General features: G+C 45.8%; 1 protein-coding gene across 1 annotated transcript in view; it reads right to left on the reverse strand.

The window, feature by feature from the left end:
- cdkl3 (cyclin dependent kinase like 3) overlaps window positions 1-25,063 on the reverse strand; it is a 37,879-nt gene extending 12,816 nt beyond the window's left edge. Inside the window, exons 1-8 of the mRNA XM_033029306.1 lie at window positions 24,800-25,063; window positions 21,898-22,092; window positions 20,366-20,544; window positions 14,973-15,085; window positions 13,320-13,459; window positions 9,775-9,863; window positions 4,391-4,538; window positions 1,675-2,081 (exon numbers count right to left, since the gene is read on the reverse strand). Of these exons, the coding sequence (XP_032885197.1) occupies window positions 1,675-2,081; window positions 4,391-4,538; window positions 9,775-9,863; window positions 13,320-13,459; window positions 14,973-15,085; window positions 20,366-20,544; window positions 21,898-22,092; window positions 24,800-24,967 (1,439 nt within the window). The 5' untranslated portion in view covers window positions 24,968-25,063. The remainder of the gene's footprint in view (window positions 1-1,674; window positions 2,082-4,390; window positions 4,539-9,774; window positions 9,864-13,319; window positions 13,460-14,972; window positions 15,086-20,365; window positions 20,545-21,897; window positions 22,093-24,799) is intronic.
- Window positions 25,064-25,445: the final 382 nt, after the last annotated feature.

Raw genomic sequence — 25,445 nt, forward strand, 5'->3', positions numbered from 1 at the left:
TTAGAATAAAGGGGAGGTCATTTAAGACTGAGGTGAGAAAAAACTTTTTCACCCAGAGAGTTGTGAATTTATGGAATTCCCTGCCATAGAGGGCAGTGGAGGCCAAGTCACTGGTTGGATGTAAGAGAGAGTTAGATAGAGCTCTAGGGGCTAGTGGAGTCAAGGGATATGGGGAGAAGGCAGGCACGGGTTATTGATAGGGGATGATCAGCCATGATCACGATGAATGGCGGTGCTGGCTCGAAGGGCCAAATGGCCTCCTCCTGCACCTATTTTCTATGTTTCTATTGTGTATGTGCAATATTGTACATGCGTTTTAAACGCAGAGTGTAATATAGCAGAAAGGAGCCGTCCCTTTGTCAATGCACTGCGTATGAGGTCTGTGATGTACTAGATGATAAGATGAGTGTTTTCCTTTTCTTGTGTCCCACTTGCATATCTCCTCTCTTTCCTGAGGCCCTCTGCAGGGCCCACTGTCAAAGAATACTGATTACACTGGAGGGTTTATCATTTTTGGCTTCAACCCACCACCTTACCAGTGAGTCAGCCAATAAATTAAACCACCACAACTCATTGCTAAAGCCTGCAACTTAATAACTGTACGCAATTTCAACAAGGCATTTATGAGAGGTCTTTAGTGCCATTGTACAGTCTAACAGTGAAGCCTACTCAGTACCATTGACCAGTCTGACCAGGGAAGATAGACACAAAAGAGTTGTGAATCACACAGAGAGTTGAGAATCTGTTGAATTCTCTGCCTCAGAAGGCAGTGGAGGCCAATTCTCTGGATGCTTTCAAGGGAGAGTTAGATAGAGCTCTGAAAGATAGCAGAGTCAAGGGATATGTGGAGAAGGCAGGAACCGGGTACTGATTGGGGATAGACAAAAATGCTGGAGAAACTCAGCGGGTGAGGCGGCATCTATGGAGCGAAGGAAATAGGCAACGTTTCTGGTCGAAACCCTTCTTCAGACTGATATGAGGGTGGGGGTGGGGGGGGGGGGGGGGGGGGGAGAAGTAAGGAAGAGGGAGAGCTGAGAAGGGGTGGAAAAAGTAGGGACTACCAGAAATGAGAGAAGTCAATGTTCATACCGCTGGGGTGTAAACTGCCCAAGCGAAATATGAGGTGCTGCTCCTCCAATTTACGGTGGTCCTCACTCTGGTGATGGAGGAGGCCCAGGACAGAAAGGTTGGATTTGGAATGTGAGGGGGAGTTGAAGTGCTGAGCCACCGGGAGATCAGGTTGGTTATTGTGAACCGAGCGGAGGTTTTCGGGGAAACGATCGCCAAGCCTACGCTTGGTCTCACCAATGTAGAGCAGCTGACACCAAGAGCAGTGGATGCAATAGATGAGGTTGGAGGAGGTGCAGGTGAACCTCTGCCGCACCTGGGGACGATCAGCCATGATCACAATGAAAGGGTATGCTGGCTCGAAGGGCTGAAAGGCCTACTCCTGCATCTATTGTCTATTGTCTGTAAAATGCTGGAGTAACTCAGCGGGACAGGCAGCATTTCTGGGGAGAAGGAATGGGTGACGTTTCGGGTCGAGACCCTTCTTCAGACTGAGGGAGGGCTATTTAGTGCCTTTGATCAGTCTAACGGGGAGGACTATTCACGGACCTGTGTATAACTGATGAGGTACTGCAACGTTTGGTGACCTACTTTATCGATAGTTACCTTGAGTTTGATATTGATGTCTCGTTGGTGTCAACATTGGGATTTTTGTTCGGAGACAGACACGTGGTCATTCCGGCGTGCGTGCCGATGGGAGGGATGCTGGCAGCTGGCGTGTTGCTTAAAGCTTCCTCACCGCTGCTCAAATCCTTCAGGGAAGTCGCTGCTGGATTTGCTTTGTTGCAATTCAGATACTTTGCTTCTGTTGCTGCCGGCTTCCCTTCCATTCCCTGCGGACTTCCATCAATCCTTTCCGTTCCTACGGACGGGCTTCCCAGAGAGGCTTCCTGAAGCATTGGGGAAGACTTACAAACGGTCGGATGGTCCACCTGCTCTCCTTTGATTCTTTCCCCCTTTGACCCAATACGCTTGTACTTCCTGCTTTTAGGTTCTTTGTCCTTTATGGTGTCCTGCACAAGGGGATAATTCTGAATGATTAGCGCTTGAAGGGTAAGTAACTCTTGCCCTGTCCTGTCTAGTCTAGTCTAGAGATACAGCTCGGAAACAGGTCATTCGGCCCACTGGGTCCACGCCGACCAGCAATCACCAGTTCTATCCTACACACTAGGGGCAAATTTACAGAGGCCAATTAAGCTACAAACCTGTACGTCTTTGGGATGTGGGAGGAAACCAGAGCACCCGGAGAAAGCCCACGCGGTCACAGGGAGAGTGTCCAAGCTCCACCCAGTCTGTGCTGACCAGCGATCCCCACACACTAACACTATCATAGGGACTATTTACAAACTTTACTGAAGCCAATGAACCTACACACCTGTACGTCTTTGGGATGTGGGAGGAAACCAGAGCACCCGGGGAAAGCCCACGCGGTCACAGGGAGAACGTACAAACTCCATACTGACAGCACTTGCAGTCAGGTCTCTGGCACTGTGAGGCAACAACTCTGTGCCACCGTGCCGTTCTTATCAACCCCTTCCTGACGGTACCACACACCAACATATTCGAACCAATTTACAGCGGCCAATTAACTTAGAAAATGGATAATTGAGCAAGAGAACTCAGCGATCTACATTGGTGGCCTGTGCGACAGTGTTCTGCATTGTACACTGCCTTCTAAAACGAGAATTAAATCACTTAAATAACTACCACAGTTCATCACCCAAGTTACAGCTTAAATGGAAATAGAATCAGTAGTCTATAGTTTAGTGAATGATTGTGTTGGACTTTAGCTGATTCAATCCATTGAATGTATTTGAATGGAGTATATTTGAATATTTTAAAATATTAAATAACTCTAAATCACTTCTGCAGTGGAAATTGGAATTAAATATCAATAACTGTTTATTTGTATAAATATAAATCTGCTTTTATAAATACAAATGTGAGCACGTTCCTTCAATATTACATGAGGCAATCTATTATTCTCTATCAATGAAATAAATGGGAGATTTGTTCCCAGTTCAAATCATTAAGTTCTGACTAGGACTTTTTTTTTAAAGAAATGAATATGAAATTAATTTCTCAATGAGCATTAAAATAATGTTCCATCGACAGAAGCACACAATTAAAGATTAAAGATTACTTGTGTGTTCCAAGTGAATAACTGGACCACATTTCAACCAAGATGTGATTATTCACTCAGTAAAGCAGAAATTCATATCGTCATGGCCAATTAGCCAGATATAGCATTGGTCCATGCTACTCTCAGTCTCTTCACAACTGTCAAAGATGAAATGTTTAAGAAGGAACTGCAGATGTTGGAAAATCGAAGGTCCACAAAAATGCTGGAGAAACTCAGCGGGTGCAGCAGCATCTATGGAGCGAAGGAAATAGGCAACGTTTCGTCCCGAAACGTTGCCTATTTCCTTCGCTCCATAGATGCTGCTGCACCCGCTGAGTTTCTCCAGCATTTTTGTGTACTGCCAAAGATGAAACATTGTTTTAGTTGAGTTAGTTGAGTTCAGTTTAGTCTATTGTCACGTGTACCGAGGTACAGTGAAAAGCTTTTCGTTGCGTGCTATCCAGTCGGCGGAAAGACAATGCATGATTACAATCGAGCCATTCACAGTGTACAGATACATGATAAATGGGAATAACGTATACACAGATCTGAGGGGAGATTAAGAAGAGCATCGTTAAAGTAAGAAATGTTGCTGTAGGAGTAGAGATTAAAGCGAGTGGAGCGATTCTAAGGCATGATTGCCAATCCACTTCTGTGGCCAGCACACGCACAGAGTCGCCTGGGCTGGGTACCATGTTGGACAGACAGATTATTACAGATTATTCTCAATTTTTGGTGGAACAAACCGAAATGTTTCCTTTTAATGTTACTGAGTTAAAATAGATTGGAACTTAATTTTTCCTACCCTGAAGTTTCAATAAACAAATTCTTGGCAGACACTAATAATCTGGCTTGATTCATTTCAAGGCGGCGTTAGATCTGCTGCCTTACAGCGCCAGAGACCCAGGTTTACTTTGGATTCCAAAAATTCCAAAAAAATGTTTTCCCCTTCACCTTAAACCTATGTCCTCTGGTCCTCGATTCCCCTACTCTGGGCAAGAGACTCTGTGCATCTACCCGATCTATTCCTCTCATGATTTTATACACCTCAATAAGATCACCCCTCATTCTCTTGTGCTCAAAGGAATAGAGTAAGTACCAACTTACTCAACCTGTGATTGTGAGCAGCTGAAGGACCTGTGTCCTCGCCGTATCTGTAAAGTCCAAAGAATAAAGTCGAAACAAAATAAAAATCCTCACCTTTCCGTGCTTCTTGGCACTTTGCTTTACAGCTAACAGCATCTTTTCATGTTCTGTGATCTCCTTGCTGATGTTTTTACGTTTTCTAATCAACAGTGGATTATCTTTCATATCCTTGAGAACTTGCGCTTGGATTTCTGGGATAAATCTGGAAATACAAGGATAACTATACAAGATTACACATGAATAGATAGGATTTTCCAGTGTTTTCTGCATTTATTTCAGATTTCCAGCACCTGCACTTCCTTTAAACATTTTGATTCATATTTGCAAGGGAACTTCAAATCTGAATGAATGAATGAATGAATGAATGAATGAATGAATGAATGAATGAATGAACGAATGAGTGAATGAATGAATGAATGAATGGATGAATGAATGAATGATACTTTATATCATGTGACAAGTCACGGTGAGGTTCGTTGTTTTGCATACACCAGGTATGCAAAGAGCCGCCACATAGAGGGGCCTGACAAAGCTATACACTATTCCATTTAGTCCCCAATGGTCCCTCTTTGCTTTCAGCGGCCCCCTTACGCCAGGTCCTCCTTAGTTCTCGCCGCTGTTTCGGACACACACCGCGGGCCCATCAGACCTCCAGCACCCAACTGTTTAACCCAATTTAACCCACATTAAACCTTTAATTTAATCACAGTTATGGCCCTGTCCCACGGTACGAGTTCATTCCAAGAGCTCTCCCGAGTTTAAAAAAAATCAAACTCGTGGTAAGCACGGAGAATGAACGTAGTGGGTACGTCGGAGCTCGGGGACGTCCCTTAGCGGCTCGTAACGCTAACGGCAGGTACTCGGGAAGACTCGCTAACGGCAGGTAAGCTCGGGAAGACTCGTGAAGATTTTTCAACATGTTGAAAAATGTCCACGAGAGCCCAGAGTACCGACGAGTGGCCATTACCGTAAATCTCCGAGTTCGAATCAGGGCAAACTCGGGAGAGCTCTTGGAATGAACTCGTACCGTGGGACTGGGCTTTAACATCTGCAGTTAATCTTTTCACTTTTTACAGGAATTCACTGCCACTTTCAGCTCCTGTCTAGCTATTCCTCACAGCCCACACAAGTTATTTATGTTACCACCAGTTAGTTTACATTTTCTATTCCTTTCAGGTAAAATATCGTTATTTCCTGACAAGCATTTCATCTAACATTTCAAAAAAAAATGTTTGTTCTTTCAGATGTCAAAGACTTCAAGATTGAACAACGTTTGTATATATTGTAAACCATTCTCTGTGTCTATTTAGTTTTAGTTTTAGATACAGCATGGAAACAGGTCCTTCGGCCCAACAGGTTCCTGCTGACCATCGATCACCCATTCACACTAGTTCTATGTTATCCCACTTTCACACCCACTCCCTACACACTTGGGGCAATTTACAGAGGCCAATTAACCTACAACCCCACATATCCATGGGACTGTGTGGGTTTCCTCCGGGTGCTCCGGTTTCCCCCCTCATCCTAGAGACCTGCGGGTTCGTAGGTTAATTGCCCCCTGGTGTGTATGAAGTGGAAGCAAAAGTGGGATAACATAGAACTAACATGAACTAGAGAGGGTGATTGATGGTCAGCATGGACTCGGTGGGCCGAAGGGTCTGCTCCTATGCAGTATATTCCTTCGCTCCTTAGATGCTGCCTCACCCGCTGAGTTTCTCCAGCAATTTTGTCTACCTTCGATTTTTTCCAGCATCTGCAGTTCTTTCTTAAACATGCAGTATATTTAAATTCAGTTCAATTTAATTCAACTCAATTCCCATCACATCTAAATATCACCAAATGTTTGATCAGTACATTACTTTTTTCTAATCTTCAACCATCTTCACCTCCAAGGCCATATCTTTGGCTAGGATTATTTTCCAGAACACTAGTCCCGCTCTCTCTAACGTCCAGCATTCTCAATCCATCTGCACGTATTACTCTGCCTCTTACCCCCTCTAGAGCCTTTCACTGCAAACTGTCAGCTTGACATCGCCTATTTCTGTTTTGCTTCCCCACTCAGTGACTGCAACTTGTGGCCACTCTGAACCGACAGGGCCCTGGATAAGGCCAACAAGGACAATGACGTTCTTGTTTAGTGAGCCGGCTTCCATCTTGTAGAGGCACAATGGAAACTCTTTGGCAACTCCTCATGGGAGGTGAGGAGCAAAGGAGGACCTGGCGTGCGGGGGGGGGGGGGCGCCGTGGGGGAGGGGGTAGAGCAATGGAGAATGGAGTTCCCGGCGTGGGGGGGGGGACTCCCGTCATCATCATCATCGAAACGAGTACGACTGTCCTCTCCTCTCCATAGGGTCGTCTACTTGTGGGTCTACAGATGTCTGTAGAGGCTGCTCCGCGATCCACACACCTTGGTGCAACGTGGGCAGGGGAGACTGCGGTGGGTGGTCGGTAGTCTTCGAGCCCCCTTCTCTCTCTCTCTCGCTCCTTACGGTGCTGTCGTTTGTCTCTGCGACACAGCGTAGTTCCATTTCGTGAAGTGCAGCTCCTTCCTGCACGGATTTCCTCCCGGGGCACCTGTCCAGTGCAATGTGCTCCCAGTTGCTCGATGTGATATGGAATTTCTTCAGACTGTTCTTGATGTTGGCCTTGAAGCGTTTCTTTGTTCTTCACTGCCATGAAGAACAATGGACAATGGAGGACCCGGCATGGGGGAGGGGGGGCAGAGGTGAAGAACAATGGGGGAACTGGCGCGGAGGGGAGGGGGGTGGGGGGGGGAATCTGTAGCTTTGTCAGCGCCCTTTATGGGTGACTATTTGGATACCTCGGCATGGAATGCAAGCAAAGAATTTTCACTGTGACTTGTCACATGTGACAATAAAGTATTCTATTCTAATATCTCCCACTAGACCCTGACCTCCGTCAGGCCTTTGAACACCACCGCTCAGTCCGCCTCGGTCTACCTGGGACGACAGATGGCACAATGGGCTAAGTGTTCGGCTGGCGACCGGAAGGTAGCCGGTTCGAATCCCGCTTGGAGTGCATACTGTCGTTGTGTCCTTGGGCAAGACACTTCACCCACCTTTGCCTATGTGTGAATGTGTGTGAGTGATTGGTGGTGGTCGGAGGGGCCGTAGGCGCAGATTAGCAGCCACGCTTCCGTCAGTCTGCCCCAGGGCAGCTGTGGCTACAGAAGTAGCTTACCACCACCGAGTGTGACTGAGGAATGTATGAATAAAGCGATGTAAAGCGCCTTGAGTATTCTAGAAAGGCACTATATAAATCCCATCCATTATTATTATTATTATTATTATTATTATTATTATTACCTAGTCTCCCAGTTGCTGAACTCTTTAACTCCCCCACCTATTCCCACACTGACCTTTCTGTCCTGGGCCTCCTCCACTGTCAGAGTGATGCCCAGTGCAAATTGGAGGAACAGCACCTCATATTTCGCTTGGGCAGCTTACCACCCCAGCAGTGTGAATATTGACTTCTCTAACTTCAAGTAACCCTTGCTTTCCCTCTCTCTCTCCATCCCTCCCACATCCTAGTGCTCCAAATGGTTTCACTGTCCTCCTGATTAAATATTACTGATTGAACGCCTCCTTGTCACCTTCCCCTCAGCTAACAATTATCCATTCTATAATTATCCATTTCCTTGATGATTGTTCCCGTTGATCTGTGTTTACACACCTCACCCTTCCGTATCTCTGTGTCCTCCTCCCCCCTGACCCTCAGTCTGAGGAAGGGTCTCGAACCGAAACATCACCCATTCCTTCTCCCCAGAGATGCTGCCTGTCCTGCTGAGTTACCCCAGCTTTTTGTCTATCTTTGTGCCTCTGTCACTGAGACTTCTCATGCACACTCATTGAATAGATAGAACATAGAACAGAACAGCACAGGCCCTTCAGCCCACAACGTCCGTGCCAAACTTGATGCCGTTAAACTAATTTTCTCTGCCTGCACAAGACCCATATCCCTCCATCCCCTGCGTTTCTATATTCCCGTCTAAAAGCTTCTTAAACTGCACGATCATATCTTCTTCCACCATTACCCCAGGCAGCATGTTCCAGGCACCCATCATTCTCTGTGTAAAAAACCTGCCCTACACACCTCCTTTAAACATTTCCTCTCTCACCTTAACACTATGACATTTCCACCCTGGGAGAAAGATTTTGCATTTCTACGCCTCTCATAATTTTATATACTTCTGCCGTTCCAGAGAAAACAACCCAGCCTCCCCTTATAGATAATGCCATCTATTCCAGGTAGCATTCTGGTAAAGAGACACCAAAAGCTGGAGGTCAGGCGGCATCTCTGGAGAGGAGGAATGCATGACATTTCGGGTCGAGACTCTTCTTCAGACTGGTCTCGACACGGAACGTCATCTATTCCTTTAATCCAGAGATGCTGTCTGACCCGTTGAGTTACTCCAGCATTTTATGTCTATCGTTGATGTAAACCAGCATCTGCAGTTCCCTCCTAAGCATTCTGGTAAACGTGGTCTGCACCCTCTCCAAAGCCTCCACATCTCTCCTATCATGGGGTGGACCAGAACACACACCGCTGCCAACCCACTTCCACTTCCACCCACAACCTACAAGGACTGACTGATGCAGTCATCATCTCACACTGCTGTACTGATGAATGGATATTTTTCCTGAATGATTTATGAGCCTGTCCCACTTACACGGCTTTTTCGGCGACTGCCGGCACCCGTCATAGGTCGTTACAGGTTGCCGAAAATTTCCAACATGTTGAAAACCCAGAGGCGACCGGAACAAGGTCCAGAACTTTGGGCGACTACTCACGACCATACAGGCTTCACCCCGCGACATGTTGCCAGGGTGTCGTCTGTATGGTCGTGAGTCGTCTCCTCAGTCGCCCAAAGAGTCGTAGCGTCTTTCTGGTCGCCGCTGAATTTTCAACATGTTGAACATTTTCGCCGACCTGCAACGACCTATGACGGGTGCCGGCAGTCGCCGAAAAAGTCGCGCAAGTGGGACAGGCCCATTAGGATGATAGCAATAGGGGTCAAGAACAAGGGGTCACAGTTCCAGAACAAGGGGTCACAGTCCAGAACAAGGGGTCACAGTTTAAGGATAAGGGGGGAAATCTTTTAGGACCGAGATGAGAAAAACATTTTTCACACAGAGAGTGGTGAATCTCTGGAATTCTCTGCCACAGAAGGTAGTTGAGGCCAGTTCATTGGCTATATTTAAGAGGGAGTTAGATGTGGCCCTTGTGGCTAAAGGAATCAGGGGTATGGAGAGAAGGCAGGTACAGGATACTGAGTTGGATGATCAGCCATGATCATATTGAATGGCGGTGCAGGCTCGAAGGGCCTACTCCTGCACCTATTTTCTATGTTTCTATGTTTCTAATAGTAATGTTAGAAATATCATTGGAATAGCTGTTCTGTTTTAAAACGTCCTCACTTCTCTGAGAATCCATCGGCTGTGAAATATTCGTGCTTCAGGAGCTCTATGGAAGAGGCTCTCTTGTCTGCGTCCATCTGTAAGCATTTCTGCAAAAAAACATTTCCAATCAATCCTTGCGTCCAAACAAATCTGTAACAATAGTGCTTTATTTATCACATTTGCAACTGCACAGTGAAATTCCTTTTGCATATATTACACATGCTTAGAACTGTAAACTCTTATCTCGCCAGGGACTAAGTTACTGTACCAATTTACTGTTGTGTTGTGTCTTTTTAAAATTGCTGTTTTTTTCTCACAAATATGTAATTACTAATTCTGTTCTATTCTGTTTTGTAGTTTTTTTTGCACAATCCGCGAGCATTGCCACTTTTCATTTCACTGCACATCTCGTGTGCGTATGTGACAAATAAACTTGACTTGACTGACATTTTTGGCGCCATTATTCATTGTACAAAGTCCGGTCGGGGCCCGCGCGTTCGATGTACTGGAGCAGTTCCCGCGAACTGATGTCCCTCTTCTCTCCTCGCCCGGCCATCTTTGTGTCCTGGGGGCGCCTCCTGCAGCCGGGCGCTGGAGGCGTTCTCCCGGCTCACCTTCCTACCGGCCCTCGCTCCACACATCCGACGTGTCGGGTTACGCCATCCGACGAGCCTTCGAGCGGGCCCAAACCATGTCTCAGCTGCTGGTTAACCCGAACACTTGCGCTTGGTCCACCTAGGCCTGCTGGATCTCCCGGTTTGCCAACCATTTTAATTCCCCTTCCCATTCCCACACTCACCTTTCTGTCCTGAGCTTCCTCCTTTGTCAGAGTGAGGCCACACGCAAATTGGAGGAACAGCACCACAACACCTTGGGTAGCTCACACCCCAGCGATATGAACATTGACTTCTCCAATTTTACATAACACCACCCTCTTCCCCTTCATTATTTCCCGTGTTTCCCCTCACCCCACCTTGGGGTGGACATATTTCTCCCACTATCCTGCCTCACCACCCCCCCCCCCCCTCTTGTTCAACCTCTATCCCTCCCTCTGGCTTCACCTTTCACTCCTCATCTCTCCTTATCCAAAACCCTTTGCCTCCTTTTTATCTCTAGCCTTTGTCCAGCCATCTACCAATCACCTGTAATAAAGATAGACACAAAGTGCCGGAGTAATTCAGCGGGTCAGGCAGCATCTCTGAAGAAAAATGATGGGTGACAACATCGAACCAAAAGGCCACCCACCTTTTTTCTCCAGAGATGTTGCCCGACCCGCTGAGTTACCCCAGCACTTTGTGTCTATCTTTGGATTAAATCAGTATCTGCAGTTCTTTCTTTCTACATTTTTCCCCCTCACCTGGATCCACCTATCACTTGTCAGGCTTTGTCCTGCCCCCAACCTCTTTTCCAGCTTTCCCCACCCTCCCCACCCCACCCCTCACCAACCCCTCCCCTGTCAGTCTGAAGAAGGGTCCTGACCCATAACATCGTCTGTCCATCCTCTGCACAAATGTGCACACAAGGAACTGAATATATTGATTTACAAAAAAAAAAGACATAAAGTGTTGGAGTAACTCGGCGGGTCAGGAAACATCTCCGGAGAATGTGGGTAGGTGACGTTTCGGGTTGGGACCCTTCTTCATGGAGTGGTGAATCTCTGGAACTCTCTGCCACAGAAGGTAGTTGAGGCCAGTTCATTGGCTATATTTAAGAGGGAGTTAGATGTGGCCCTTGTGGCTAAAGAGATCAGGGGGTATGGAGAGAAGACAGGTACAGGATACTGAGTTGGATGATCAGCCATGATCATATTGAATGGCGGTGCAGGCTCGAAGGGCTGAATGGCCTACTCCTGCCCTAATTTCTATGTTTCTATGTTTCAGACTGATTGTAGTAGGAACCAATTTGTGGACAAAAATATACATGACATTTCAAACAATTACCAGCAATATCTCTGCACCACAAGGACCTTTGGGGTCTGTGGCCGCTCTTCTGTATTCTGTGTCTGGTTTTTAAATTGGGTTCAGGAAGGTTGTTGTTCTCCAGAACACAAAGACATTTATTTCACTCCATGGAAGATATGCCATAATCTGGCACCCAGCTAATCCAGAAATAATTCTGACTAGCGAGCGTTTTGAATGTCCATATGAAAAAATATTACTATTGTCTTAAAAGGTCTGGGCTGTGCGTTAATTTGACTCCCTTTAGTTTAGTTTGAAAATACAGAGTGAAAACAGCCCCATCGGCCCACCGAGTCGACATTGACCAGCGATCACCTGTTCACTAGTTCTACCCTACACACCGGTAACAATTTACAGAAGCCAATTAACCTACAAACAAGCGCATCTTTGGAGTGTGGGAAGAAACCAGAGCACCCGAAGGAAACCCACTTGGTCACTTTGTACAAACTCCGTACAGACAGCACCTCTCTGGTGCTTTGTCAGGTTGGCACTAGAATTGATGTAGGAAATATAACAAAATAAATGATGGTGGGTACTTAGGTCCCATGTTTTATTCCTTTCCCTATCCACAAAGTGGTTTTCTGCCTCTTCTACAGATGCACTGTAGAAAGTATACTGTCAGGTTGTATCACAGCTTGGTTTGGGAACACATCTGCCCAAGACTGTGAGAAATTGCTGGAGTAACTCAGCGGGTCAGGCAGCATCTCCGGAGAACATGGATAGATACAAAGTGTTGGAGTAACTCAGTGGATCAGGCAGCATCTCTGGAGAACGTGGAGAGGTGACGTTTTGGGTCGGGACCTTCTTCAAAATCAGAATCAGAATCATATTTTATTCGCCAAGCATGTTTTGCAACATACGAGGAATTTCACTGGCCAGGTCAGTCATCCAATTAAAAGCAACAGACTCAAAAACACATTTTAACATGAACATCCACCACAGTGACTCCTACACATTCCTCACTGCGATGGAAGGCGAAATAAAGTTCAAGTCCTTCTCTTGTGTTCTTCCTCGGTCATGGGCCTCGAGCCCTCCGTTGACGGGATGGTCTTGACTCCCGTAGCCAGTGGCGTTCGGGCCCCCTGCGTCGAAGTGATCAGCTCCTTCACCGGGGGGTTGTCAGCTCCCCGCGAAGGGCGATCGAACCTCACGTCGGGGCTGGTCGAACCTTCTGCGGCATTGGAGCTCCCGACTAGCCTCTCCCAAGACTGCGAGCCCTTGATGGTAAGTCCGCAGGCCGCGGAGGGAGCGATCCCAGGCAAGGGATCCGCTTCGATGTCAGGGGTGGGGCTCACGACAGTCCGAGACGCTTCCAGCTCCAGCGATGGTAGGCCGCAGAGCCCGGAGAATGTGATCCAAAAATTTATCACATCACCAGGAAGGTAAGAACATGAAAAAAAGTTTCCCCCGATCCCCACCTCCCCCCCGCATAAAACAAACCGAAGTACATTAACTCAAACTTTTAACAAGTATTGTAACCACCTTTAAATAATTAAGTAGCGCGTTATGGACAAAAAATAAAATTCCAGAAAAACATGATGATGGCATAAGACATCCCACCGGTAATAACTGATTAATGACTTTCTTCCCCTCGAAGACTTTTACCTTCACCAGCTGAGTCAACAAAGGATTACATTTTGACAGCTTCTTCTCTGGTGATTCTGGTCTCTGGACATCGGGGAGACATGCACCGGCAAACGTCGGGTTTTTGCTAAACAGACTCTTGAGGCGGGGCGTTAGATTTCCTGACCAAAGTAAAGGAGGCAAGTTACAATGAGGCAGCTCACAGGTTAGCTCACATCACTAAGTAACACTGTAAAGATCCTCCAACGATCCCCAATTGAAAGATAGACACAAAATGTTCGGCCCAATGCATTTGCTTTGCTGGTTGGCACTCTGGCAATTTAACAGAGTATATCACCTTCCAATAAAATTATGTAGGAAGGAACTGCAGCTGCTGGTTTACACCGAAGATAGACACAAAATGCTGGAGTAAGTCAGCGGGACAGGCAGCATCTCTGGAGAGAAGGAATGGGTGATGTTTTGGGTCGAGATCCTTCTTCAGACTTCTCAACTTGAAACATCACCCATTCCTTCTCTCCAGAGATGCTGCCTGTCCTGCTGAGTTACTCCAGCATTTTGGGTCTATCTCCAATAAATTATATTTAGTTCATAAGTTCTAGGAGCAGAATTAGGCCATTTGGCCCATGAAGTCTACTCCTCCATTCAATTATGGCTGATCTATCTTTCCCTCTCAACCCCATTCTCCTGCCTTTTCCGCATAAACCTTGAAACCCTTACTACTTGAATTTACGAACACAATTTACATACTTATTTTAGTTTAGTTTAGTTTAGCTTAGTTTAGTTTAGTTTGGAGCTACAGCGTGGAAACAGGCACTTCGGCCTACCAAGTCCAAGCCAACAATCGATCACCTGTTCACACTAGTTGCATGTTATCCCACTTTCTCATCCACTCCCTACAAACTAGGTGGCAACTTCCAGAGGCCAGTTACCCTACAATTCTGTATGTCTTTGGAATGAGGGAGGAAGCCAGAGCACCCAGAGAAAACCCACACGGTCATGGGGAGAATGTCCAAACTAGTACGGACAGCACCCGAGGTCAGGATTGAACCCGGGTCTCTGGCGCTGTAAGGCATCAACTCTACTAGGGTACACAAAAATGCTGGAGAAACTCAGCGGGTGCAGCAGCATCTATGGAGCGAAGGAAATAGGTAGCGTTTCGGGCCAAAACCCTTCTTCAGACTGATCTTCAGACATAATTAATTAGTTATTGCACAGAAAATTGCATACTTCATTCAGTTTAGTTTAGAGGCACAGAGCGGAAACAGGCCCTTCGGCCCACCAAGTCCATGCCGACCAGCAATCCCCTCACACTAACACTATCCTACACACACACATTAGGGACAATTTACAATGTTATCGATCCCAATTAGCCTACAAACCTGTACGTCTTTGGAGTGTGGGAGGAAACCGGAGCACCCAGAGAAAACCCACGCAGGTCACGGGGAGAACGTACAAACTCCGTACAGGCAGCACCCGTAGTCAGGATTGAACCTGGGTCCCTGTCACTGTGAGGCAGCAACTCTACTAGCTACACTACTGTACCGCCCTTTATGCATAGTATGGAAAATATACTTAGGATATCAAGATAAATGACATATTGTGATATTAGAAAAGACGATGTTTGTGTGGTGCAGCAGCTCTGACCCATGCCTGTAATTATGTGTTCATACTCACCCACTTGTGTCACTATCTTATGGATCTGGTCTAAGTCAGAATTTCCTGGCAGGTAAGGACTGCCCGTCGCCATTTCAATGCTCATGCAGCCAAATGCCCAAATGTCCACTGGCCTAGAAAAAAGTTTTTATAGAAGTATTTACTGCAATCGGTTACTTCCTACGAAGCATTTTTGAACATAGGAATTAGAGGCTTTAGTCACTATGGATGTTCCCGTTAACCCGCATGCACCTAATATCATAATTCTGCTCAACAACCTCCTGTCCAAACTGACGCAGAGTATTAACTTGTAGTTATTTCCAATTTATTTGCCTTCACTTCCATCCGCTGCACACTTGGTTTAGAGATACAGCCCGGAAACAGGCCCTTCGGCCCACCGAGTCCATGCCGACCAGTGATCACCCGTTCACACTAGTTCCGTCTTATCCCGCATTCTCATCCACACCATGACAATTTACAGAGGGCCAATTAACCTACAACCCCGCACGTCTTTGGGATGTGGGTGTTAGCCGGAGCACCCGGGGGAAACCCACACAGTCATGCGTGCGAACACCACACAGACAACACCCGAGGTCAGGATCGAACCCGGGTCTCTGGTAGCTGTGAGGCAGCGGTTCTATCAGCTGTGTCATTTCTATAAAGACTCGGTGCTGGGTAGGGGGTGGGGGGGGGGGGGGGGGGGGGGTGGAGGGCGAGAACAAGGAAGGGACCAGGCGGGGGGGAGCCGCCAAGAACTAAGAGGCACTCGGCAGCTGGGGGGGGGGGGCGGGGGGGGGGGGGGGGGGGAGTACTGCTGAGAACAGAGAGGGACAAACATGACTCTAAGGAGTAATTTTTGTAACTTTGTTACTTTGTGTATTGTGTGCCAGAAAAGGAAGAATTTCACTGTACCAAGGTACGTGACAAAAAAGTGTCATTGAATCATTGAATGATTGTTTGATTCCACGTGATTCATCTTCAATTCAAATTGCAGAAATAAAATAAAGTTAGTTAACCAGCTAGCTTTAAGAACCCAGAAGCTACCTGTTACTCTGTCTTTCCCCTTTGGTTTACGTCCTTCATTTCTCCCTTCTGTGTCAGCCCAGTCAGTAGCAATTAGCAGGTAGACGAATATTCTGGAGAAACTCAGATGGTGAGGCAGCATTTATAGAGCATGTTTCTCCAGCATTTTCGAGATCGACCCAAAACGTTGCCTATTCCTTCGCTTCATAGATGCTGCCTCACCCACTGAGTTTCTCCAGCATTTTTGTCTACCTTCGATTTTTCCAGCATCTGCAGTTCTTTCTTAAACAATAGCAATCAGCAGATATTCAACCAGGTGAACTGTACAGTGAGCCTTAACTAACTTGCTTCACGCAAGTCATACAGCCCAGAAACAGGCCATTCAGCCCAGCTGGTTCGTGCCGACACAAGGTGCCCCATCTATGCTCGTCCCACCTGCCTGCGTTTGACCCATATCTCTCTAAACCTTTCTTATCCATGTGATATTGAGTTATGCCGACCAAGGAAATTGTTGATTCCGGGTGAGTCAAGTATTCCGAGTAAGGTTGGCGCGATAATCTCAAATGCCCTTGAGAAAGGGTCAGTACGGGTGTCAGGGCTTATGGGGAGAAGGCAGGAGAATGGGGTTAAGAGGCAAAGATAGATCAGCCATGGTCGAATGGCAGAGTAGACTTGATGGGCCGAATGGCCTTATACTGCTCTTATCACTTAGGAACATGAATTTATTAACTTATTATGAAGATTACCCAGGATCCTACATGTCAGCCTTTGAACATGTTGACATGTTAGCCTTCATAACAAGAGGAGTTGAGTATAGGAGCAAAGAGGTCCTTCTGCAGTTGTACAGGGCCCTAGTGAGACCACACCTGGAGTATTGTGTGCAGTTTTGGTCCCCTAATTTGAGAAAAGACATTCTTGCTATTGAGGGAGTGCAGCGTAGGTTTACAAGGTTAATTCCCGGGATAACGTGACTGTCATATGCTGAGAGAATGGAGTGGCTGGGCTTGTATACTCTGGAATTTAGAAGGATGAGAGGATATCTTATTGAAACATATAAGATTATTAAGGGTTTGGACACGCTAGAGGCAGGAAACATGTTCCCGATGTTGGGGGAGTCCCGGACCAGGGCCCACAGTTTAAGAATAAGGGGTAAGCCATTTAGAACGGAGATCAGGAAACACCTTTTCCCCACAGAGAATTCTCTGCCTCAGAGGTCGGTGGAGGCCGGTTCTCTGGATACTTTCAAGACAGAGCTAGATAGGGCTCTTAAAGATAGCGGAGTCAGGGGATATGGGGAGAAGGCAGGAACGGGGTCCTGATTGGGGATGATCACATTGAATGGCGGGTGCTGGCTCGAAGGGGCGAATGTCCTACTCCTGCACCTATTGTCTATTGAATCAGAACAGGAACAGGAACGTGATCAAAATTGAAGACTTTAGTTCATTTTTAGAGGCCTAGTCTGTGAATGTTGATATTTTGTATTCTATTGGTGACCTGAATGAAGTCAGCAAACTCATCTGGCAAGGTGCTGGCGAGAATAGTACTCTCTGTACAATGAAAAATGAACACCTCAGCTGACACCTCAGAGAGGCATCTGGGCACCACCATCTCTGCCTGCCTGGCAATGATCTTCCTTCTATCATGAGGTCTAAAGTGGGGTTGTTCACTTTAATCCGCAACTTCTCAATAAATGAAGAAACCCATGCCTAGATTCAGTATAAACCCCAGGCGGCACAGTGGCGCAGCGGTAGAGTTGGTAGCCTTGCAGCGCCGAAGACCCGGGTTCGATCCTGACTACGAGTGTTCGTACGTTCTCCCCGTGACCTGCGTGGGTTTTCCTCCGAGATCTTCGGCTTCCACCCACACTCCAAAGACGTGGAGGTTTGTAGGCTAATTGGCTTGGTGTACAAGTAAATTTTCCCTAATGTGTGTAGGGTAGCGTAAGTGTGCATGAATCGCTGGTCGGTGCGGACTCGTTGGGCCGAAGGGCCTGTTTCCGCGTTGCGTCTCTAAACTAAACTAAACAATAAGGTCTGAAGTGGGGATGCTCGCTGATGTTCATGCCATGCTTGGATGAACTTTGAGATCCGCACTCTTCTGAAGTCCAGACACAGGGCATTCACTCCCGATGATACAGTGGCCTACATGAAGTCCAGATACGACCTTGGTAAGGCCATCAAAAAGGCCAAAAGGGACTTCTGCTCCAAACTGGAGGATGAGACAGATGTTCGGCAGCTGTGGCGGGGCCTGAATGCAATCACCTCCTACAAGGCGAAACAAGGAGGCAGCTCGAATGTCGGCGAAACATCACTCCCTGACGAGCTCAATGCGTTTTACGCATGCTTTGATAGGGAGAATACTGATGTGCCTTCCGAGCCCCCATTCGCTGTGATGGTATTTCAGTCTCAGTCACAGAGGCCGATGTCAGGAAATCCTTCAGAGGGGTGAACCCCCGAAAAGCACCTGGACCTGATGGTATACCCGGCCGTGTTCTAAAAACCTGTGCGGACCAATTGGCTGGAGTTTTTATGGACATTTTCAACCTCTCACTTCTGAGGTCTGAGGTCCCCACCTGCTTTAAGAGGGCATCAATTATACCAGTGCCCAAGAAGAGTAAGGTGACGTGCCTCAATGACTATCGACCAGTGGCACTAACGCCGGTGGTGATGAAGTGCTTTGAGAGGTTGATCATGGAGCAAATCAACTCCTACCTCGCCAAACATCTGGACCCACTGCAGTTCGCTTACCGCCACAACAGATCAACGGTGGATGCGATCTTGTTGGCCCTCCACTCCGCTCTGGACCACTTGGACAACAAAAACTCATATGTCAGGCTGTTATTCATCGATTACAGCTCGGCATTTAACACAATCATCCCCTCCAAACTGGTTACCAAACTCGCAGAACTGGGTCTCAGCGCATCCCTCTGCAATTGGATCCTCGACTTCCTCATTCACAGACCAGGGTCTGTTCGTATTGGTGGAAATGTGTCAGCCTCGATAACAATCAGTACGGGAGCACCTCAAGACTGCGTGCTCAGCCCCCTGCTGTACTCACTCTATACTCATGACTGCGTAGCCAGTCACAGTGCGAACTCCATCATCAAGTTCGCTGACGACACCACTGTTGTGGGACATATCACTGATGGGGATGAGTCAGAGTACAGAAGAGAGATCGAGCAACTGTCCATATGGTGCCAGCGCAATAACCTGGCCCTCAACACCAGCAAAACCAAGGAACTGATTGTGGACTTTGGAAGGAGTAGGAGGGGGACCCACAGCCCCATTTATGTCAACGGGTCGATGGTTGAAAGGGTCAAGAGCTTCAAATTCCTGGGCGTGCACATCTCTGAAGATCTTTCCTGGTCCGAGAACACTAATGCAATTATCAAGAAAGCTCATCAGCGCCTCTACTTCCTGAGAAGATTACGGAGAGTTGGTTTCTCAAGGAAGACTCTCTCTAACTTCTACAGGTGCACAGTAGAGAGCATGCTGACCGGTTGCATCGTGGCTTGGTTCGGCAATTTGAGCGCCCTGGAGAGGAAAAGACTACAAAAAATAGTAAACACTGCCCAGTCCATCATCGGCTCTGACCTTCCTTCCATCGAGGGGATTTATCGCAGTCGCTGCCTCAAAAAGGCTGGCAGTATCATCAAAGACCCACACCATCCTGGCCACACACTCATCTCCCTGCTACCTTCAGGTAGAAGGTACAGGAGCCTGAAGACTGCAACAACCAGGTTCAGGAATAGCTACTTCCCCACAGCCATCAGGCTATTAAACCTGGCTCGGACAAAACTCTGATTATTATGAACCCATTTTCTGTTATTTGCACTTTATCAGTTTATTTATTCATGTGTGTATATATTTATATTATGGGATATGGACACACTTATCTGTTTTGTAGTAAATGCCTACTATGTTCTGTGTGCTTAAGCAAAGCAAGAATTTGTGTCCTATACAGGGACACATGACAATAAACTCACTTGAACTTGAACTTGATGTTCGATTCCATCTGCTACTTCTCAATAAATGAAGCAACCCCTGCCTATGTTCAATATAAACCCAAACGACATTCATGTGTTACAAGTACAATACAACTGAATCATCCCACCACAACCGGAGAGCAGTCCTAAACTACTATCTACCTCTTTGGTGACCCTCGGAATATCCTTGATTGGACTTTGTTGGCTTTACGTCGCACTCAACGTTATTCCCTTATCATGCATCTGTACACTGCAAATGGTTCAATTGTAATCATGTATTGTCTTTCTACAGACTGGACAGCGCGCAACAAAAGCTTTTCACTGCACCTCGCTACACGTGGCATGAATAAACTAAACTAAGAATTAAATTAGAGAAAGAGAAGGATTCTTCGCAATATGAACCTACTTTCCATATTTGTTGTCACCAACCACCAGCTCTGGTGCTCTATACCAACGCGTGGCCACGTATTCAGTGTACGTTTCTCCGGGTGCAGCCAATGTACGGGCAAAGCCAAAGTCACACAGTTTAACAACACCAGACCCGGAGACCAGGACATTCTCAGGCTTGATATCGCGGTGAATTATCTGCAGATGAAGTCAGGAAGGGGAAACAGATTAAATTCTGATCAGCCAGTTCAACCCACCATGTTATTATAACTGAATATGTCTCAATTGCACTGTGATAATGATTTTAGTAGAGTCATACAGCGTGGAAACAGACCCTTCGGCCCAACTTGCCCACGCCGACCAACATGCTCCATCTACAAGATAGACACAGAAAGCTGGAGTAACTCAGCGGGACAGGCAGCATCTCTGGCGTTTCGGGTCAAGACCCTTCTTCGACCTGAAACATCACCCATTCCTTCTCTCCAGAGATGTTGCCCGTCCCGCTGAGTTACTCCAGCTTTTTGTGTCTATCTTTGGTTTAAACCAGCATCTGCAGTTCCTTCCAACACACGTTCCATCTACACTAATCCCACCTGCCTGGGTTTAGAGGGATATTGGCCAAACGCAGGTAGGTGGAATGTGTAGATGGGACAAGTTGTCCAGCGTAGGCAAGTTGGACCGAAGGGCCCGTTTCCACGCTGTAAGATGCTATGACTCTAACATTACATTGTTTTAAACAAATAACTTTAATTTAAGTGAACGAAGTAGCACACAAAAGCAAAACCACAGCAGCAGTACATTAATAAATGTTTAAGTCGGCAAGCAAACAATAAATTGCTAAATTAATTAACAGAAAACAGCACGATTGAAGAAGAAGCAAGCTACAGGATTCCTGCAACTGGAGGAGAACATAAAATTAAATGCAGCATTAAACATGCATATTAATTAATTAATTGAAGTGGCAGCAAGCACCAGTGAATTAAAAAATAGTTTCGCAGCTGGCGCACCTCCAAGTAAATTATTGGATCATTGATCACATGAATTAAGTACTTAATGGGGAGGCTAACACTCATGAGTTCATAGAACCATGTGCACATCAACAAATATATTAACAAAGTGCCAGGTAGGTGAATTAATTATTACAGTTAAAGCAAATGCCAGTGAACTAGTAAATTAACTGAGCAGCAACCGCACAACAAGGGGGGAGGGAGTCCAGAAGCAGGGGCTGCAGTTTAAGACTAAGGGGTAGACCATTTAGGACTGAGATGAGGAAATACTTTTCACCCAGGGAGTTGTGAATCTGTGGAATTCTCTGCCACAGAAGGCAGTGGAGGTCAATTCACTGGATGTTTTCAAGAGAAAGTTAGATTTAGCTCTTGGGGCTAAGGGAATCAAGAGATATGGGGAGAAAGGAGGAACGGGGTACTGATTTTGGATGATCAGCCATGATCATATTGAATGGCGGTGCTGGCTCGAAGGGCCGAATGGGCTACTCGTGCACCTATTTCCTATGTTTCTATGTTTCAAGTGTCTTTGCTTGTGTTTACTTACATTGTTCTTGTGAAGATACTCTGTGGCCCGTAACACCTGGATGAGGCACTTTCGAAGTCTCTTACTCTCCAACCCATTTGGAAATCTTTCCAAGTCATCCAAAACAGTGTGATCGACAAATTCAAACACCAAGAATAAACGTTTCTTCTGCTTGAACACCTCAATAAGGTTCACAAGATTCTCGTGTCTAAATTGCTGTCAAATATTGAGAACAGAGAAAAAAAAAAAAATTACTTTAGACTTACTTTTACTTTAGCGATACAGTGTGGAAACAGGCCCTTCGGCCCACCAAGTCCGTGCTCACCAGCGTTAACCCCTGTACACTACAACAATTTACGTGCCAATTAACCTACAAACCTGTACGTCTTTGGAGTGTGGGAGGAAACCGGATCACCCGGAGAAAGCCCAGGTTGTCACAGGAAGAACATACAAACTCTGTACAGACAGCACCCGTAGTCACGATCGAACCCGTGTCTCCGGCGCTGTGAGGCAGGTACTCCACCGCTGCGCCACCAAACCACCCTTAAAAATGCCCTTAAGAGTTCCAAATGATGCATTAGATTAGTTCCCCAAAGCCTTTTATATCTAAAAGTCTAATCTGATTTGATTGGATAGCATATACCTAATACTTATAACCTTATGTTATAACAGAAGAATGTGAGTTAAGATACGATATAAATGAGATTCTTAGTTCTTGGACAAATCTTGGACAAAAATGCACCATATTTCTGAAGTCATCAAAGTTAAATTGGACCCTAACCCAAAGCTAATAATATTTGGAATTCCGGATTTACATCTATCACTTACAGTAAATCAAAGAAATTTCTTTGATTACTGTTTGATAATTGGGAAAAAAATCATATTGAAATTTTGGAAGGGAACATTATCCCCCACAACCAAAATGTGGGCAACAGAGATGATGGAGACGTTACATCTGGAAAGAATTAGATTTGTCCTATTGGACAAGTATAATTCTTTTGAACAGATATGGTCTCCATATATACAGTATTTAGAGAAGTAGCTGTTCTTGGCAACACAGCTCGGCGTGCACCCTGCGGGATTTGGTGAGAACAATTCATTTTTATATTGGAATTAACAGATATGTCTTTATTGATACTATCACTTGTAGTAGTTTTTTTTTTTTTGTTTTTTTTTCGTTTCTCTTTTCTTTCTTATATATAATCAAATTATTATTTAATTACTCTCTTAATGATTTATAACTGTTCTATTCTTTTTCTATCATTATTTCTAAAAAAAATAGTAGATAAGTATTATTAGTGTTTTACTTAATGCAAATTGAATTAATTTGATATAAAGTTGTTTGAAGCATTGTAATTGATTACCTTTAATAAAAAAATATATTACAAAAATGCACCATATATGGTTGAAGAAAGAAAACTCACAAGGATATCATCACTTTCAGCTAGCTATATCTTTCCTTTTATTCAAATGCCTGACAAATGCCTACACCTGCCTCCATTATAAAATTCTCCAATTTAATAATAATAATAATATTAATACATTTTATTTAATGGGCGCCTTTCAGACATCTCAAGGACACCTTACATAGTAATCGGAATAACATATAATCGGAATATAACAAGTAATAAAGACATCACAGAGACACAAATTAAAAACAGAATTCAATCCAAAAACAGAAAATCAAAAACACAGTGTGAAGAGAAAGCAGCGGCAGCCAAAGCGCGCCAGCGTCCACTCTCTCTTCACAGCAGCCATCTTGGACACAGACCTACAGGACTACAATTAGACAAAAAAAAATTTCAGATAACTAACCTAGAAAGCCCCCCCCCCCACTTTTGTTTCCCCTTCTCTTCCCTGTGCCCCACCTGAATGCACACTTTGTACTCCCTTACCCCTTTCCCCCTGCCCCCATCCACCTCTGTTCCTTCCATCCTCTGGCTTCATTTTCCGCGGCTCTTCTCTCCTGAGTTCCTTATCTCACAGCCTGGGGCTCATGTTGTCGACCTCCCCGTGGCGAGCCCTGTCAACGCACCTCAGTCAGGCGAACGACAACAAACAGAGACGGCAGCAGGAATAATGCAACCTGAGTCGCCGCGGCTTGGCGCCAACCCCGGAGCATGCGCCCTTTTTAGGGCGGGCACCTACGGATGTCAAACCGGATGGCATCACCCTGCTGCAGCTGAATGCCGAAGGCCTAACTGGTTACAAAGCCTGGAGGGCGTTACATAACCTCTGCTGCCTCAAACACAAGAAGATTTCACAGCCTACCTAATGTAATGGTGGCATGTAATACTGTCCATGCCACCAATGCCTTAAATCTGTCATCGTGTTGAGGGGTTTTGCAAAGACAAATCCCATGTATGAAGCTGACACGTATCCTGTAGATTCAGTGAGGCATCAGTTTAGAGAAAGTCGAGGTTAGGATTCTAAGACACCCAAAACTATTACCAGCGACTCTCAGTCTGACGAAGAATCTCGACCTGAAACGTCACCCATTCCTTTTCTCCAAAGATGCTGCCTTACCTGCTGAGATACTCCGCAATTTTGTGGCTAAACTAAACTAAACTAAATATTTTAACCTGAATTTCGGCTGTCCTATTTTATACAACTCAACACCAAGTGTCAAGGTGCATTTACTGTACCTATAGAAACATTCAGAAAATCTTCCTTCAATGAATGATTCCTTCATAACAGTTTAAATGGGGTCAAGGAAAGAGCGTTCACGTCGCGGCCCTGTTTCCACCAATCTTTCCACCACCACACACAAGAAGCACAAGACAGACACCATCGTATGCAGATGCCAAGATGTGTGTTCAGCTCTGGCTGAACAACTCCTAATCTTGTGTGTGGACTCGATAAGAAGAACAGTTTGAATTACATTTTATAAGTCTTTGTAATAATGAATAATTCATGCTCTTACCTTCAGAAATCGTATTTCCCGCACAGCAATTTTCTTTACCAATCTGTCGTCTTCTCGATCTTGAAACCTTTTGATGGCAACGATTTGTCCCGTCTCTTTGTGCCTGCATTTCATTACTGAGCCATAAGTGCCCTCTCCCACTAGTCCTAGATTTTCATACAACTCCATCTATAGACCGGATGTCTTTAGCCTGGATCAGAATGCATGACATGCTGCTGTTATGAGTGTCAGACCAGATCTGCAAATATTATTCTAATATCGTTACCTCATGCCTTTGCTGACATAAAACAATATCGGGGGTATGTTCACAAAATGCTGGAGCGATTGGGGCGGCACAGTGGCGCAGCGATAGAGTTACTGGCTCACAGCACCAGAGACCCATCTTGACTACGGGTGCTGTCTATGTGGGTTTTTTGACATGTGTGTGTTTTTTTCCAGGTACTCCGGTTTCATCTCACATTCCAAAGATGTACAGGTTTTTAGGCCAATTGGATTGGTAAAATTGTGTGTAGGATAGTTCTAGTGTATGGGACGACAGATGGCACAATGGGCTAAGTGTTCGGCTGGCAACCGGAAGGTAGCCGGTTCGAATCCCGCTTGGAGTGCATACTGTCGTTGTGTCCTTGGGCAAGACACTTCACCCACC

This window comes from Amblyraja radiata, chromosome 11, assembly GCF_010909765.2.
Source record: "Amblyraja radiata isolate CabotCenter1 chromosome 11, sAmbRad1.1.pri, whole genome shotgun sequence".
Taxonomy (NCBI): domain Eukaryota; kingdom Metazoa; phylum Chordata; class Chondrichthyes; order Rajiformes; family Rajidae; genus Amblyraja; species Amblyraja radiata.